Source organism: Chionomys nivalis, chromosome 12 (assembly GCF_950005125.1).
Source record: "Chionomys nivalis chromosome 12, mChiNiv1.1, whole genome shotgun sequence".
NCBI classification, from domain to species: Eukaryota; Metazoa; Chordata; class Mammalia; order Rodentia; family Cricetidae; genus Chionomys; species Chionomys nivalis.
Genome location: NC_080097.1, coordinates 38,385,549 through 38,403,368, shown reverse-complemented (window position 1 = coordinate 38,403,368; position 17,820 = coordinate 38,385,549). Strand labels below are relative to the sequence as shown.

Below are 17,820 nucleotides of genomic sequence, written 5' to 3'. Positions count from 1 at the left end.
ATCTGCTCTGGTTCAGAGAAGTCCCTGGAGAGTGCCAAACTTCTCTGCAGCCAAATGGGTTAATAGTGGCAAAGTGGAGGAAAGGGCACGGTAACCGGGTCAATCACTCCAAATGGGAGTCTTGAAACTATCTGGTCAACTTTCTCCCTCCCGCACTTTAAATCCCAAACTGCTAATAAGTAGCCAAAGACCAATCTGTCTAAAAATATATCCCGAGAACACATGTCTCCAGACTGAGGTCATTATTTCACAAGCTTGCATTCTGCACTTGAACGCCAAGCACACCACACATCAAACATGACAGCCATCACACCCATCAGGCAAGGCTTCAGCGCCAGGGCTCCTTACCACATTCCGCTGTGATGGAGGCCAGCCCTCCATACACAAAGGGCTTCCAGTTGAGGGCTGACATTCTCCCCGTCTGGTCTCCTTGGAGTTACTCAAACATTGCCTCCCACAAGTCTTCCTCCAGGTTTTGTCCTGAATACAAAAGGGAAAAAGGTTCAAAACCAAAAGTCTTAATCACTGTCTTCTTGCTGTGCAGAGACATCATGACCACTGCGACTCTTACAAAGGAAAACATTTAACTGAGGTGCTTGCTTGCAGGTTCAGAGGTTTAGTACAGTATCATCACGGAGGGGGCATGGTAGCATGCACGACACTGGAGCAGTAGCTGAGAGCTACATCCTGATTTACAGGCTAAGACAGAAAGACTGGGTGTGGCAGGGGTTTTTTGAAACCTCAAAAGCCTACCCCCAGTGACACGGTTTCTCCAACAAGGCCACACCTCCCATCCTTCCTAATCCTATCAAACAGTTCCACTCCCTGGTGAGGAAGCCTTCAAATACAGGAGCCTATGAGAGCCATTTTTATTCAAACCACCACACATAACTTCCCACACAGGCAGCTTCTGCTTCAAACTCTATCCAAGGGTTTTATTCAGAGAGCCTCCAAACACCCACTTCAACAAATGAGGCAAACTTAGCCCGAGTCCTACGCCATGTATGGTTTGAATGAAGATGGCCCCATAGGTTCATAAGGAATGGCACTATTAGGTGTGGCCTTGTTGAAGGAAGTGTGTCACTAGGGGTGGGGTGTGTCCGTAGGTTTCAAATGCTCAAGCCAGGCCTAGTGGGGCTCTCTCTTACTGCTGCCTGCCGATCCACATGTCTATCTGAATGGCACCATGCTGATATGTGTATGCCATGATGATAACGGACCTCTGAAACTGTAAGCCAGCCTCAGTTAAATATTTTCCTTTATAAGAGTGGCTGTGGCCATGGTGTCTCATCACAGCAATAAAACCCAAAGACAGGTGGCAAATGAGCAATCTCTAATCTTACTTCTCAGGGGCCCCTAGCCTACATTCTGCCAGGCTCACACCCTGATACGTGTGTGCACTTTCAGCACGCTCAGAAGAGGCTGCTTTCTTATTTTACCTTAGACCCCTAATTCCTTATGCAATAAATATTTGCTATTCATTTGCCACTGTCTTAGTGAGTCCCTAAAGGGAAACATTATATATCCCTCAGGAATACTAAAATTAGAAACCACTATAACCCTAGATCAAATGAAAATCCCTCATCATGAACAAAATCCTCTTGAAGTATGTACTCAGTAAATGCCCGCTCACTTCCTCCAGACTGTGTTACAAGTACAGAGGCATGAAAGAATACAGAGGCAGACCTCGATCAGAAATACACTTGGTTCCTATGCTAAGTATTTTCTGCACCAACACCACCATCACCAGAGCAGTCAGCCCAACAAATAGTACAGCACAGTCTTACTTATATTTACTTTTGGACTATTTCATACACACACACGTAATGTATTGTGATCACATATATTATCCTCTGTCCCCCCTTTATCCTCTGAACCCTTTCTTCCCACCTAGTTTCCCAGTGGCTACACCATTAAGAGAAAATGATACCTCCTCCTCCAGCAGTTAACAGACACTAGTTCTTCAGGAAGGGAAGGGGCCTCAATATCTCCTCCTCAGTGCATGATGGGAAGTTGAGAATCTACTATATCCATAAAGGCTAGATGTTAGCCGGGCGATGGTGGCGCATGCCTTTAATCCCAGCACTAGGGAGGCAGAGGCAGGCGGATCTCTGGGAGTTCGAGACCAGCCTGGTCTACAAGAGCTAGTTCCAGGACAGGCTCCAAAACCACAGAGAAACCCTGTCTCGAAAAAAAAAAAAAAAGGCTAGATGTTTATGGCTGCAACAGCAAAGTCATATCTGGATGGCTGTGTTCTGTGATATCCTTCATCATCTGGCCCAGAGCTTACTGGTCCAGCCAGGGAGGCTGGCCATCGAGTCCCAAGATTCCACATCTCCACTTCCCCAGCACTGGGCCTGCAGGCATGCATGGCTCCACCTGCCTTTTCACACGGGTCTGGGATGCAAACTCGAACTCTTGGCAAGCACTTCGCCAACTGAGCTGTTTCCACAGCCCTCCCCACTTAAAGCAAGCATCTTTGAAATGAACTGAAGGCCCTTACTCGAGTCGCCAAAACTCTTGCTATCCCAAAAGGCTGCTCCCACCCCTGCCCAGCTTCTCCATGACTGGGGGGAAGTGATGCTATACATCCATCAGGCACCTGTGTGGAACACGGGCTTCCTTAAAGTTCAGCTTTGGGTACAGACCAAGCATCATGTCATTCCTGTAAACCAGTAAGTCAAAGAAAAGATGGCCTCAGGGGACCCTGTGTTTACATTCTGTTATAATAGCTGTTTTTCAATATGACAATATAGTTGAGTCTTCATTCACCTAATTTACAAGTCTTTTTCTATGGTTTTAAATATGTAAACATGGATCTATGTGGATGGGTATATCTGCACACCCCGGCGCACATGCATGCACGCTCACACAACAGCCTCCAAAGAGCCAGCAAAAGTTTATGGTAAAGAGATACTTAGTTTTAATTTTTAACTATACTACCATCATCCATACCCTCACGCTGTGCCGCAAATTAACTGCCTAGTTTCCTGTTGCTATTTTTGAGCCATAATTAGTTCTATAAGTTTTAATATTAAGTATTTTTTTCTTCCCTTGGTTTTGGCTTTGGCTCGTTTTGTTTTTGAGGCAGTCGCCTATGCCAAGCAGACCTTGAACTTACTAAGCAGATAAAGATGGCTCTGAATGTCTGATCCTCCTGCTTCCTGGAATTGTAAGTATGCATCACTACACCTGGCTTTATGCAGTGCTGCGGATCAAACCCAGGTTCCTGCATGCTAGGCGTGATGGCTAATCCTAGTTGTCACCCTCACCCACCTAGGAAGAGGAAACCTCTCCTGGGAATTGGCCTGTGGGTATGCCTGTGCAGCATTCTGACTAACTGATGCAGGATGGTTCAGCCTACTGTGAAAAGCACCATCTCTAGGGAGGTGGGCCTGAGCTACGTAAGAAAGGTAGCTAGCTGAATGTGAGCTAGAAGCAGTGTTCCTCTGATTTCTGCCTTTACTTCCCTTCATGGTAGAGTGTAGCAGGTCAGATGAAATAACCCCTTTCCTCCGTGTTTATCTCATAGCAACATAAAAGAAACTAGGACGATAATGGTATCAGGAATGGGGTGTTACTGTGACTTACCCAACTATGTTTTTTGGGAGGAAGACTATAGAAGTGTTTGGAACTTGGGACTGTTGAAAACTCAGATTTTAAAGAGTGGGTGCTGTGAGAGCTTTAGAAGACAATGTGGACAATGAAGGCCTGGCTTGGGTCATTTCAGAGGGAAGCAAAAACTCTACTAGGGTCACTCGTGTAATATTTTGGCTTAGAAATCTGGTTGCCTATCAGCCAAGGCTAAAGAAACAGCTTGATTACCGAGAGACCAGCCCTGCTGAAGTGAAACCTTCTGTGCTTTACTGGGACAACAGATGCTGGTCATCTGGGGCTGAAGAATCAGCTGTGATTAATAAGAGATCAGCCTCACTGATATGAAATATTCTAGGAATTATTTCTCTAGGGTCAACACACAAGCTAAGGTCTGGGAAGACCAAGGCTGCTTCTCAAGCTGCCAGTGGGAATTTGACAATATCTAAGGGTCATCCACATGGTACGGGCTTTGAAAGCATGAGAGGCAAGACTGAAGGGGACTAGAGAGCAGCTGAAGCTAAGCAACGTCCAAGAGAGGCCACTGGTGAAGGTCTAATCTCATTTTCAGTAGACACTGGGATACTAGAGATATCAGGCCTGTGGAGTTTCTGCCAAGGTCAATGGCAGGTGTGGAGTTGAGCTGGCCTGCGCCTACAAGGCGAGCTGTGTGAGCTGCAGAAGGCACAGCTGGGGAAGTGGGGCTGCCCAGGCTGTTGGGAATGGAGGATCATGAATGAATACCAGATATTGGACACTGAGCTCCACAATCTAGATTCTGGGTCTGCCTCGATCTGACTGTAGTTATGCCCCGGTTCTCTTGGAATAAGAAAGTAAATGACCTAGTTTTTGTTTAACAGATCTGACTGTAGTTATGCCCCGGTTCTCTTGGAATAAGAAAGTAAATGACCTAGTTTTTGTTTAACAGATCTGACTGTAGTTATGCCCCGGTTCTCTTGGAATAAGAAAGTAAATGACCTAGCTTTTGTTTCACAGGGGCCCACAGTTAAGGGACTTTGAACTTTTAAAGAGATAGGGAACTTTGAAAGTGTTACAATTGTTTTAAAGACTGTGGTGTTTAAAAGAATAAAGATAGCTTATACTTACAAAGAGCCAGAAAACCTCAGGGAGGTGGACACGCATCCAAGTAAAAAAAAGGCCCTTCTGGAGGCTGGCATCTGTCAATAGGTGTGTTCTAGGCTGTGCTGACCATGGCAAACCGCCAGAGGTTCGGTTATCTCGGGCTGTAATCTGTACTCACTAAACTAACCCATGTATGTCTGAACTCTCTTAGGCAGGCTCTCCCCACGCATGTTCTTTAACTTTCCTGTGAGGAACGGCTTTTCACTGAGCCCCAATTCTATATGGCGAAGATCAAGATGGAGATGGGTGTGTCTGGCGAGTTTCTCAACTTGAGAACTAGGAAAGGGATTACCAGTCGGCAGACAGCCAGAGTCGAGTGGTGGCTGTAGATCACTTCCCATCATGCCCTTGTGTCTGATTGTCCTCTCGAAATCTAAATGAAAGCCAGTGACCAGTTCTCTCTGCTGCATCATAAACACAACGCAGGTCAGACCTCATTATGGCATATCTGACGTGAGGCATGGTTATACCTACACTTTCCACACGAAGGACCTGAGTCAGTCCTCATGACCCGTGACACAAACTTCACAATTAAAGCAACAAGGCTCAGAAAAGCAAAGCAACTCTTTATTTATGGCAGGCCACCCAAGCGAGTGTCTCGCTGAAGGACCGCACGGCCTTTCGTCTTCAGACCACTCTGCAGTCACACAGTATCTTCTGGCTGTAAAATACGTATGCACATGTGTGTGTGTGTGTTGAAGACTGGAGGATGTATCTTGGTGACACAGCACTTGTCTAGCATGTAGAAGGCTCAGGGTGTGTGAATGAAAAGATCTATGCAAAGGAACCTCGAAGGTTCTCCCTGAACTTAGGATGCTCACCACCTCCCATTCCAATATTATCATATCATGCTTTATGTTAACTGCCATTTCTCTTCACCTGACTTCATTTATATAAGTATAAAGAGAGATCGTTAAAACATAGTACTTGGAAAAGGACTAAAACTTCACAGGAAATAAAACAAATAGGACGATATGAAATTAAAAGACTTCTTTTCATAAAGAGTGAAAGAGCCTGCAGAATCAGAGGGGAAAATATTCGCCAACCACCTATGAGACAGGAGACTGATATCCTGAATATAAAAGGAACTGCGAAATTAAAAACCAAATTCAACCAATACTAAACTGGATAGCGGGTTCAAAAGAATTACAAAAGACCAAGAGACACTTAAACAAGCATTCAACATCCTTAGTCACCAGGTATTAAAACTGCTTTGAGATAGGTCCCTTTAATTCCAGCACTCCAGGGGCAGAGGCAGGTAGGTGGTTCTTTATGAGTTGAAGACCAGCCTGGTCTACACAGTTCCAGGACAGCCTGAACTACCTAGTGAGAACCCGTCTTAAAGAAACAAAACAAAAACAAAAGCAAACTAAAACTGCTTTGAGGTCCCATCTCAGACAGAATGGCTGCCTTCAAGAGAACAAATGAGGACAGCAAGATGGCTTAGTAGGTGAAAGCCCTTATCATGGAGCCCGAGAACCTGAGCTCAGTCCTGGAGAGCTACAGCAGGCCCGAATTCTAAGTTATTCTCTGACTCTGCACCTGCACTATAGGTTCTCTGACACATGAGAGGCCATGAGTACACACACACACACACACACACACCCCACACACACACCACACACACCATACACATTAACTTTAAAAAGACAACAAATGCTAGCGAGCATGTAGCTAAAGGGCAAATCTCACTCCCTGGTGGTAGAAATGTAAATCTGTCTAGCCACTATGGAATTCAGTATGGAAGGAGGTATTTTAATACACACACACACACACACACACACACACACACACACACACTATTTGATCCAGCTTGGGTCTATACCCAAATGACTCCACACAGATACATGTACATCCATAGCCATTGCTACTCTGTTACAATAGCCAGAAAACAGAACCAATCTAGAAGTCCATTAGATGAATGGATATAGATGTGGCCCATGCCTGACATGAGGTGCACACCTTTAGTCCCAAGCCCTTGGGAGGCAGAGGCAGGTGGATTTCTGAGTTCAAGGTCAGCCTGGTCAAGTTCTAAGCCAGATAAAGCTACACAGTGAGATCCTGTCTTTTTTTTTTTTTTTTTTTTTTTGATTTTTCGAGACAGGGTTTCTCCGTAGCTTTTGGTTCCTGTCCTGGAACTAGCTCTTGTAGACCAGGCTGGCCTCGAACTCACAGAGGTCCACCTACCTCTGCCTCCCAAGTGCTGGGATTAAAGGCGTGCGCCACCACCGCCCTGCTTCTTGTCTTAAACATAACAAAAATAAGTGGAAAAGAAAAAGGAAACAAAAAAGAGTGATCCACATATACCGTGGAATTTTATACACCCAAAAGAAAATATATAATCATGCCATCTGCAGGAAATGCATACAATTGGAAATCACTATATTAAACAAAATCCAAGACCCAGAAAGACAAATATTGCATGTTCTATAATTGTATGTGTATTTGTTTGTGTGTGCATGTGTGTGTATACAGTTCATGATACTGGAAAGAAGATCATGAGAGGGGAGGAAGAGACCCTAAGGGAGACAAGAAATAGTGTGAAGGAGTATGGGAGACAAGAAAGCAAAGGGGCTCTAGCTAGGGAAAAAAGGGAGTCAGAGAGAGGGAGTGGGGGGGGGGCAGCTGAATGAATGAGACCAATGATGTCATCGAGAAGCTCACTGCTCTGTATGCTCATTTTTTAAAAGTTGATACTTGCTGCAAGTCCTTCTAAGAGCTTCCCAAGTTTCTCTTATATAATTATAAATCATTTTCATTTTGGTGCGTCCTTTCAGTCTACAGCCTTAAAGTGTAATCACATACTCTACCCTTTCCTGTTCTCATAAATCTCTCCCGTTACACTGTCTTTTCTTAAGCAGTTCCTATTCCCTATCATCCTTTTTAAAACCACATAGCGAGGAACTGAGAGAACAGCTCAACGGTTAAGTTTACTGGCTGCTCTTCCAGAGGACCAGGGATCAATTCCCAGCATCCATATCAATACGCTCACACCTGCTCAAAACTCCAGTTCCAAGGATCTGATGCCCTCTGGCTTCCTGCACACGTGTGGTCACATAAATTCACACACAAACACATAAATAAAAATAAATAAATCTTTTTAACAACAAAAAAGGCTCACAAAGAAAAACAAATCCAGCACAGACACATGGAATATGGGGTTTTAAGAACACTTTAGAAACTGGTACCATAGCCGGGCGGTGGTGGCGCACACCTTTAATCCCAGCACTCGGGAGGCAGAGGCAGGCGGATCTCTGGGAGTTCGAGGCCAGCCTGGTCTACAAGAGCTACTTCCGGGACAGGCACCAAAGCTACAGAGAAACCCTGTCTCGAAAAAAACCAAAAAAAAAAAAAAAAAAAGAAAAGAAACCGGTACCATCTCACATGAGTTTAACTGAGCCCGTGTTACAAAAGTTGGCAGCGCCAATGCCAAGATCAAAATTCATGCCTTTCAACTTTACACTACGCATCTCCGAATATAGAATCTGCAGGGACGTTCCAGCATTGTTTTGCTATTCTTAGGCAAGAAGAATCCTGACTATTGCGAGTGTTTAGCCTGAAATTACACCCAAAAAGGCTTTAAAATGCATTAACACGTTTTAATAACTTCTCGAGCAATTCATTTGACAGGTTCTTGCGAACCCGGGAAGCAACCCTGGCTTGTTCCACAAGCAACTGCGTGTGTATGCAATGGAATTGTTTATTATTCATCTATTTAGCAAGGCTGAACATCGAACCCGGGACCCTGAGCTAAAGAACTCAACCACTGGGTTACATCGCCAGTCCTCCACCAGCAATTCAATGGGTGGTGAGCCCTTTCCCGGTACTGAACTCGCGGGTGCTGAGGCTGCACCGTCTCAGCCCACGGGATGGGAGGAAGTGCCGCAGCCAAGGGTGCAACCGCTGAGCCTCCCGGACACCCCCCTCGTCCATCCCATGCAGCTCCCGCAGAACCACCCGAACCCCGGAGCGAGCCCGGGCCCGAGAGTTTCGTGCCCACCGTGCGCAGCCCGCGAACGCCAACGCACTTCAGCCCGGTGCAAATCCGCCACCGCGGTTCCCCGGCTGGGTCCTCTAGGCAGCAGCGTGGTCGGTAACTCACCCAGCGGCGAGCTTCTCCTCCCACTCTTCTAAGCCGGTGCAGCCGCCTGGGAGCAACGCCGGGCGGGAGCGGAAGAAAAGGCCGCCGAGCTGCGGGTGCGGCCCAAGCCCTGGCGAGGCTCCGCCCACATCCCACAGGACACGCCCACATCACGTTCTCATTGGGCACTGACGACACCGGCCCCTCAAGGCCGCGCCCCCGCCTGCACTCGCCCCTGCCCAGGAAGAGCGTTCTCAGCAGAAGTTAGGCTGGGAATCTCAGGCTCTCACTAAGGGGGACCGCTCGCTACCATGTTACAGCCTGCGGTCTGTGAAAGAGAAAACAGGAAGTCACAGAGCCAAAGAACTCTTCTCCAGAGGCGTTTCTCTGTGTCTCCTGGAGCCTCCGCCGTCGCAAAGACATCACTTACTATTTCTACCCTTGAACTTTATAATTTGAGACGTGAACTGAGAATCCTTAACGCAGAGTCACCAAACGCTAGCATTTCGCAACACTTGCCTTCTTTCTGGCTGTCTATTCCTCCCACACCGAACTCTTGAAAAGTTGCCACTTATCACATACAAGAAACAAAACTGAACACGTTTTCCGTCATATACCATATACTACCACGTTTATATCTCCTTTGCTGTCTAAAAGGTCGTAGACACGTGCACACATTAAATTCAGGAGCTACTGAAAATTAGCCAATGCGTTTGAATTAACCTCTCGTAAACTTCTTAGTCTATAGCTGTGCTTTTTTTTTTTTTTTTTTTTTTTTTTTTTTTTTTTTTTTTGGTTTTTCGAGACAGGGTTTCTCTGTGGCTTTGGAGCCTGTCCTGGAACTAGCTCCTGTAGACCAGGCTGGCCTCTGCCTCCCGAGTACTGGGATTAAAGGCATGCGCCACCACCGCCCGGCCTGCTCTAACTTTTCTAAATTCGTCTTAACTTTGGCATATTTTCGGTCCAGACCAATTGTCTTGTCATGTTCTGGATTCACGGGATTATTTTCTCATGATCACAGTCAGAAACATTTAGAACAAAGGCGGGTACTCACATCACTTCCGGACATGCACACGGCCAGTTTGACATAATTGTCCACCAAGGCAAGAAGCAAAGAGCTACCACCTGCTAAAGGCTCCTCTCTCCTCAACAAAGCCAGTGGAGATAAATACCTCCCAGGATAAACTGAAACCTGGTGAATATTTTCTCCCCAACAATACCCTACCCAATGGATACAGCACACACTGATGAATTCTTACTGCAACAGTAATAACTATATTGCTTTGCAATTCTGACACCCTTTTCTGTATTTTCTGGCTGGTATTCGTGTCTACAGAGCAAGTACCTGCCTCTGCCTCCTCTAATCCTTCTTTTTTCAATCGTCTTCCTCTTTACTTTGAGTCATGCAGTATGAGGACTGGATTTGCTCTTGATTCAACTGCAAAACCAGATACCGGTACAATTCTGGTACTCGGATTGCCCACCTCTGGCCATTGGGAGCCCCCTCATGTTGCTCCTGTGTCCTGTGGATGTTTTATCTTCCAGCGCTTTTTGCTCGGTAGCACAAAGCCCACCCACCAGTTCTCACATCATCTCTCTTTTTATCACACTCGGAGACTGTAACGTCATAAAGTCCTTTTACATTGCTCTTTCCCCTTTTATATTGTGTCATATGATATAAAACAGTATAGTTGGGTTCACTTTAGGAAGTGAGCCAACATAATGAATGTATATTAAAAGGGAATCTATTCAACCACCTTGTGGTCTGGGTAGTCCGAAGGTGGTTGTCTTAACTACAGAAAGTCCACCAGCCTGAATGCCTCAGCAGTCCTAATAGAACACCAAAGGCCTGGAAGACTTCTATAGACATGGTCTTAAGTCCATGTTGGAAAGCCAATGAAGCTGGGCTCTGGTGCCCGCAAAGGTGCTTAGAAGCAGAGGCAGAAGCACTCACCAGCAAGAGGCTAAGGCACGCAGGCAAAACGATTTTCCCTTGGGGTTCATTGTACCCAGACTGATGCTGAAATGTGTTGCTCACCTTCAGGGTAAGTCTTCCCACTTCAGTCTCCCTACCCAGAGACATTCCTCAGGGGCACCCTGATCTAGAGAATGCCTCATGGATGTCCCGGCAGGCTTGAGTCTAGATCTGTCAAGCTGACAACCAGTGTTAACCTCACAATGTGCCTTCTAACCACAGATTTTAAGATTTATTTATGTATATAGATACCAGAAGAGTACACCAGACCTCAATACAGATGGTTGTGAGCCACCATGTTGTTGTTGGGAATTGAACCTAGGACCTCTGGAAGATCAACTAATGCTCTTAACCTCTGAGCCATCTCTCCAGCCCCACCAAAGATATTTATTTTGTTTTTAGATTTGTTTTTTCAATTTATGTGTGTGAGTTTTTCGTTTGTGTGTGTCTGTGCACCTCATGGATACCTGGTATCCATGAAGATCATCAAGAGGACATCAGATCCTCTAGAACCAGAGCACAGACATTTGTGAGCCCCTGCGTGGATGCTGGGAACTAAACCCAGGTCAGTCCTCTAGAAGAGCAACAAGGGCTCATAACCACTGAGCCACCTCTCCAGCCACCCTGATACTTTTAAATCGTGAGTGATACACATCTCTAATGTAGGCACCTGTACCACACACAGGCTTCATTCTGTGCTATAGAGATTTGCATTTGTAAGGATACTGCTCTAGTGATACAAGTTTCAGGTCAATTTTGTTATATGTATATTTCTGTTCTTGATTAAAGTGTTGTGTTTGTGCAGCTCATTTAAAAATGTAATGTATAATTAAGAAATATAGCTTAATAGATAATCGTCTATAATGCTCAAGCTTGTAGTCATGTTAGTTAGGTTTTCTAGATGTACAGAGATGTATTTCAGATGAATAGGCATTCTTCAAACATTTCAAAGACTACAGAATATGACATTTAAAATGTTTTTAAAACTTAGGGCTTATCATGACAATGAGACATGTCTGCTCCTAGCAGCACCAATTACTTCAAGAGGATGATGGGCGTCGAAGAGACTCCTTATGGAGTTGGTTAGCCATTTAGGCAAGAAACTGCACTTGCCTGAACTGCTTGACTGGACTTGCAAAACCCACAGAAAAATGACTGCTGAACTTGCCTAAAGGTGAGAAGGTCCTTCAGGGTTCCTGCTTCATGAAAGAGTCTGCCAGACATTATGCAGGACACAGAAAAAAGTGACTGGCAAACTGCCAATATAAGCGGAACTGTCCTTGAAATTTCCTGCTTTATGGAAAAGTCTGCTGGATACTATGGGCCTGTAGGCTGAAAATGGATGCCCCAATGCAACAGAAGAACTTTGGGTGACTGTCCAGGCAGCAAGATGTCTCTGTCAATTCTAGAGTTTTGGAAGTTGCTTACAATGAACTTATTGTTTACTTAGGAAATATTATATCCTTCTGGAGTATTTGATGGAGTTGAAGAATAGATAGATAGTTATAGTTACAGTTTTCCTTAGTTATGATAAAAGATAAAATAGATATAAATATTGTGACTGTAATTATTGCTTTGTACCTGTTTTGTTATATGTAATTTTACGATGTTGAAGTTAAAACCTTCCTTTTCACTTAAACAGAAAAGGGGAGGTGATGTGGGATTTCCTTCTGTATGCTGCAATTACCATTAATGAATAAAGAAACTGCTTTGAGCCTATAGCAGAGCAGGGCAGGGCGGAGCAGAGCTAGGCAGGGAGGACTGGACTGAATGCTGGAAGAAAGAATGGCAGAGTCAGAAAGAAGCCATGTAGCCGGCTGGAGACAGATGCTGGTACTTTACCTGATAAGCCACAGCCACGTGGCAATACACAGGTTAATAGAAATGGGTTAAATTAATATATAAGAGTTAGCCAGTAAGAAGCTAGAACTAATGGGCCAAGCAGTGATCTAATTAATACAGTTTTTGTGTGATTATTTTGGTTCTGGGCGGCTGGGACAAACAAGCGGCCTCCTTACTACAGTTCTGACTTCCCCCTTCCTCTGTGTTTTTTCTCTAACCATAGTGAATTCTCTCATTCCACCAGCATTAATACATTTATCGATTTGTTATATTCTTTAATTTACACAAAATACTTGATTCTGTGCCAGAAGTGGAATTTAACAGGCTGGTGGCATGTAGGCTGTGAATGAATTCATCCAAGACTGAAGGCAGAAATGAAGTTTATTAAAACATACTTCAGAGAAGCCACTGCGGATGAGACAGTGGGGAGAACTTCCTCCACAGAGGATTTCTAGGCAGCTGATCCTAGAGACGGGAAGTTGTCTGCAGGCGACCAGGCGGTGAATCGGTGTCATAGTGCAGGGGAATAATTGCAATAGAGGCTTACCACGGTTTGCAGCAACCTGACCTTGAAGCTGCATTGGTCTTGCCTGAATCAGCTGGCGATACTCGCCAGTCCTAACCGGCATCCTCAGTTTGCAGCTAAGGGTTGTTATGATTAACTCTTTCAGCCTGGATAACAGTCCTGCTTGGAGGCAGCAGTGACCTTGTCCCAAGTTCAGCCTGCTCTGCAGCAAAACAGCCTCATTCTCAAGTTGGAATTGCCCTATCTGTCTCAGCACCACCTGCCACAAAGTCACTAGATTTGAGACTTCTTATTTTAGTCTTTATAATCCTTTAACTATGATCCAATTAATGTACCGTGCTCCAAAGTTCTTGGATTAATTTACTTGTGTGTGTGTGTATGCATGTGTGAGTGTGTGTGTGTGTGTGTGTGTGCATGCACGTGTCTCACAGGAAACCTCGAGGAGTCAATTCTCCCCTTCCATCAGGGCTCCTAGGGCTTCAGCTTAGGTCATCAGGCTTGGTAGCAAGTGCCTTTACCTGCTGAACCACATAACAGGCCCCAATGTGCTTTTCAGTATGTTTAAGGGCATCCGTTCACTTGTTTGTTTTTAACTATTTTATGTGTATGTGTGTGCGCCACATTTGTGCAGTACCCAAGCAAACCAGAAAAGGGCATCAGATCCCCTGGAACTGGAGTTACAGATAGTTGTGAGAGAAACCATGTAGCCCTGCCAGAGACAAACACCAGTTGGAATCTTGCTGGTAAGCCACAGCCACATGGCGATACACAGATTACTAGCAATGGGTTAAATTAAGATGTAAGAGTTAGCCAATAAGAAGTTAGAGTTTATGGGCCAAGCAGTGTTTTAAATAATATAGTTTCTGTGCGGTTATTTTGGTTCTGGGCGGCCAGGATGAACAAGCAGTCCCTCCTTGCTACACACTCCTAATCCCTAAAATGGGGTGAGGCAGGAGACTGCATCCAAGCTGCTACCAGAAGTCATTGCGCCAGCCATATTCCTACTACACCATGAGTTCCGTGGGGGAGACTCGACAGAGTGTCTGCTGGGGTCTGCTCCTGATAAATAAAATCACATTGGAAAAGTCCGCCCCGGGAAAGGGAAGGCCCGGATGCAGGCTTTTTCAAATGGTCCCTTCCTCCCCTACTGGCAACACCTCACGTGAGCCCTGTTGACAGTACACCCGCTCCCTCCAGCAGATGCTCAGAGAGCAAACGCCTAGGGCCAGAGCGCCAGGGTTCTCCAGTCAAGTCTAGTGAGCTGTACCTGGAAATCTAGTCTACTAACATTCGTTACTATCTGCATGCATTTGTTGCAATGCCACAGACCGAGAAAGTTGTAAGAAAGGAAATTGCTTTCCGCGTATAGTTCTGGAGCTATGAGGTGGAAGGGCCGCGTCTTGTGATGGCCTTGGTGAAGTTCTCAGAACACAAAATCTGCCCCTATGTTACAGTTTCCACGAGGCTGGTAGACCAGCTGGAATTTCTGTGGTTGCAGAGGACTTTGGAACGTTGCAGCTCCAAAGTTAAATTATCTTGAGCCGTCTTTAAATAGCCATTCAGGGCCTACCTCTGTGTTGACCTAACATTCCTCCTTGTGACTAAGAAGTAAATCGTTCTGGAATGTGCAAATGAATCGCTCCCCCCACCACCCGCCTCCACCAACCCAAAGGCCTTCACCAGCACCTGACAACTACAGCCGAGATTTCCACTCTTTGCTGTAGAAACTGCCTGCCGGATAGTTCCACCAATCAACGTATTTTAATGTTTCACGCGGATGTGTACGTGTGCACATTCGTGAATGCACACAAACTTGTATGTGCATGCACATGTGTGTGAACGTGTGTGGAGGCTCAAGACATCCTCAGATGTCATTCTTGGGGATGCTGTTCATGTCCTTTGAGATGAGATCTCTCATTGGCCTGAAGCTCACTGATAAAACCAGGCTCGGCTGGCCGGCCAGCAGGCCCCAGGGATCCTCCTGTCTCTGCCTTCTCAGTGCTGGGATTATCAGCAGGTGCCACTGTGACCAACATTTTTTATGTGTGTTCTGGAGACTGAACTCACTTCTCATGATTCCAAAGCCAACACCTTACCAACAGAACTATCTCCCAGCCCTGAACAGTGTACGTTTTAAGTGTCTTGATTTTTTTACTTTCTTTGTTCTCTGACTATAAAAACTCGGTGGAACTGTTACCATGTTGGAACTTGGTATTTACTATAACCTGAACCTGTGTGTCCCAGACCATGGTTACTTCTATGTGGCTCCAAAGAAACACGACCTCCTACTCCCTTTGAAGTGAGAGTTGTGCTTTTCCCACGGACTCCTTGCTGACAGAGCTTTGAGGCTGCACAGGCCATCAAGTGACAAGACATGAGGAGAATGGGGAGGATGGGTGACTTTGGTTCTTCCTCCCTTTTCTTATGGAGCCACCCGGATTTGATTGCCTGGCCCTTCCTTCCCCTTGACATTATCTAGAACATAAGGTCCCTGCAGATGTTTCAGATACAATTCCTCTGTAGAAAAAGGGACACAGAGTGTATCCCATGTCCTTGGCCTAGTGTCTGGTCTGTGTCCCCACCCCTCGCCCCCACTTCGCACTTTTTTTTTTTAATCTAATCACATTCAAAATACCTACTACTAAAACTCAGTCAGTTTCTATTCTCTCTTCAGGGAGAGGATTAGACTACAATACATGGGGCCTTGAGAGTACACTCCAACCTGACCCAAACCACAACACATAATCTTTTTATTTGTTTGTTTGTTTGGTTGGTTGGTTTTTGAGACCTGGTTTCTCTGTATAGCTTTCGAGCCTGTCCTTGAACTCGCTCTGTTGTAGACCAGAGGCTACCCTCAAACTCGCAGAGATCTGCCTGTCTCTGTCTCCTGAGTGCTGGAATTAAAGGCGTGTGCCACCACTGTCTGACATATAATCTTTTTGTTTGTTTAAGACAGGGTATCTCTGGGCTGGAGAGATGGCTCAGAGGTTAAGAGTATTGCCTGCTCTTCCAAAGGTCCTGAGTTCAATTCCCAGCAACCACATGGTGGCTCACAACCATCTGTAATGGGGTCTGGTGCCCTCTTCTGCCCTGCAGGCAGACACACAAACAGAATATTGTATACATAATGAAATAAATATTTTTTAAAAAAAGACAGGGTCTCTTTATTATGTAGCTCTGGCTGTCCTGGAACTCACAATGTAAACCAGGCTGGCCTTGAACTTACAGAGATTCACCTGCTTCTGCCTCCCAAATGTTGGGATTGAAGGTGTGTGCCATCACACCCAGCTAAAATATATAATCTTACATATTATATAATTAAGGGGTCAGCCCACCATAATTCATGGGCCAAATGCAGTTGCCTGTTATTGCACAGAGTTAAGAATAGTTTTTAGACTGGAAGTGGTACATACTATTCTGGAATTGCCTCCTGGACTCAAAGAATACTGTGTTTGCAATAAGTTCCTTTACTGCAAACGTTTGCAGTTCCCTGACCCAGCCTTCAACAAACATCCCTCTCAAGGTTCCTGTCTGGCCTCTGCCCTTCATTGGTTACAGCCTTCTTAGTCCATTGGGGCACAGTATTGGAGGGGATAACCCAGCTTTGTGACAGTGGAGGCAAGCTAAGTATCCTGAGACCTCCAGGAAGGCTGCTGGTGTCTTCCAGGACAGACCAGCAACCCGATTCTCTTCATGAGATCAGTGTAGTTAATACATTTAAATTCTATTTATATTTCCATTTAAAATCACAAGTACACAATCAATTACACATTTCAAATAGTAATATATCAGTTTCTCTAAAGAGTTTAATTTCTGTCTTTGCTACCGTATGTTACATGAATCCCAAGCCCATGCAGATTGGCTTACGTTGGATGGTTAATACTAAAAATATTAGTTCTGAATTTACCTTAGCTCATCATCTCTATATTTAGTTCTAAACCTTTCTGGGATTATACAATTATATAACTAACAACAGGTTTTCCAGCTGAGATGCACTGAGTAATTGGGTGGCTGGAGAAATGGAGACATAGATGAGACTGTTGCCTTCCAGAGATGTACCGGACAGGACATGGTGGACACAATGCTGTGTGTCCCTTTTCTATAGCAGAGCTGTACCTGACAGAGCAGCGGGAACCTAGAAGCCTGTAACTTGGAGGATGGTTTCTCTGCCTCCATCCGCAGGTATCCTCTCCCTGCTTACCCAATTTGTTGGGGTGTTTTTTAACTTTGAGAGAGAAAAAAAAGACACATAGAGACAGAGAAAGAGACAGAGACAGAGAGGCAGAGACAGAGAGCGCAAAGAGAAGCATCATATTTAAAGGACTAAAGAGAAAAGTTGCTCCAGCAGGCAGATAGTAGAACTCACTGGCCAGTTTACCCAATTTGTGAGCCAAGTTGGCAAGAACTGGTCCCAAGACCTCACTTGAGTACACGATACTGGAAGACACGACTTCACTGTACTTGTGAGAGGTAACTGTCTTGCTGAAGATCCAGCCAGTCTCTGCCTTTGTGGACTGTAGGACACTGAAGGCTCCAGGAGAGCCAACGCCCTCTGCTGGTTTTCACAGGCACTGCATGCACATGATACACAGGCATACATACAGGCAAGACACACATACACATAAAAATACTTTTAAAAGACTATTACTCAGCTAAATG

General features: G+C 45.2%; 1 protein-coding gene across 3 annotated transcripts in view; it reads right to left on the bottom strand.

Annotated features, from left to right (window-relative positions):
• The window catches only part of Slc25a30 (solute carrier family 25 member 30), a 58,926-nt gene that overhangs the window by 14,129 nt on the left and 26,977 nt on the right, over positions 1 to 17,820 (bottom strand). The window contains exons 1-2 of one of the 3 annotated variants that reach the window (XM_057786634.1): positions 8,766 to 8,904; positions 349 to 480 (exon numbers count right to left, since the gene is read on the bottom strand). In XM_057786634.1, coding sequence (XP_057642617.1) covers positions 349 to 412 — 64 coding nt within the window. In that variant the 5' untranslated portion in view covers positions 413 to 480; positions 8,766 to 8,904. Of the gene's footprint in view, positions 1 to 348; positions 481 to 8,765; positions 8,905 to 17,820 lie in introns of those variants that run through there. The other 2 variants (XM_057786635.1, XM_057786636.1) reach the window with 2 other exon arrangements.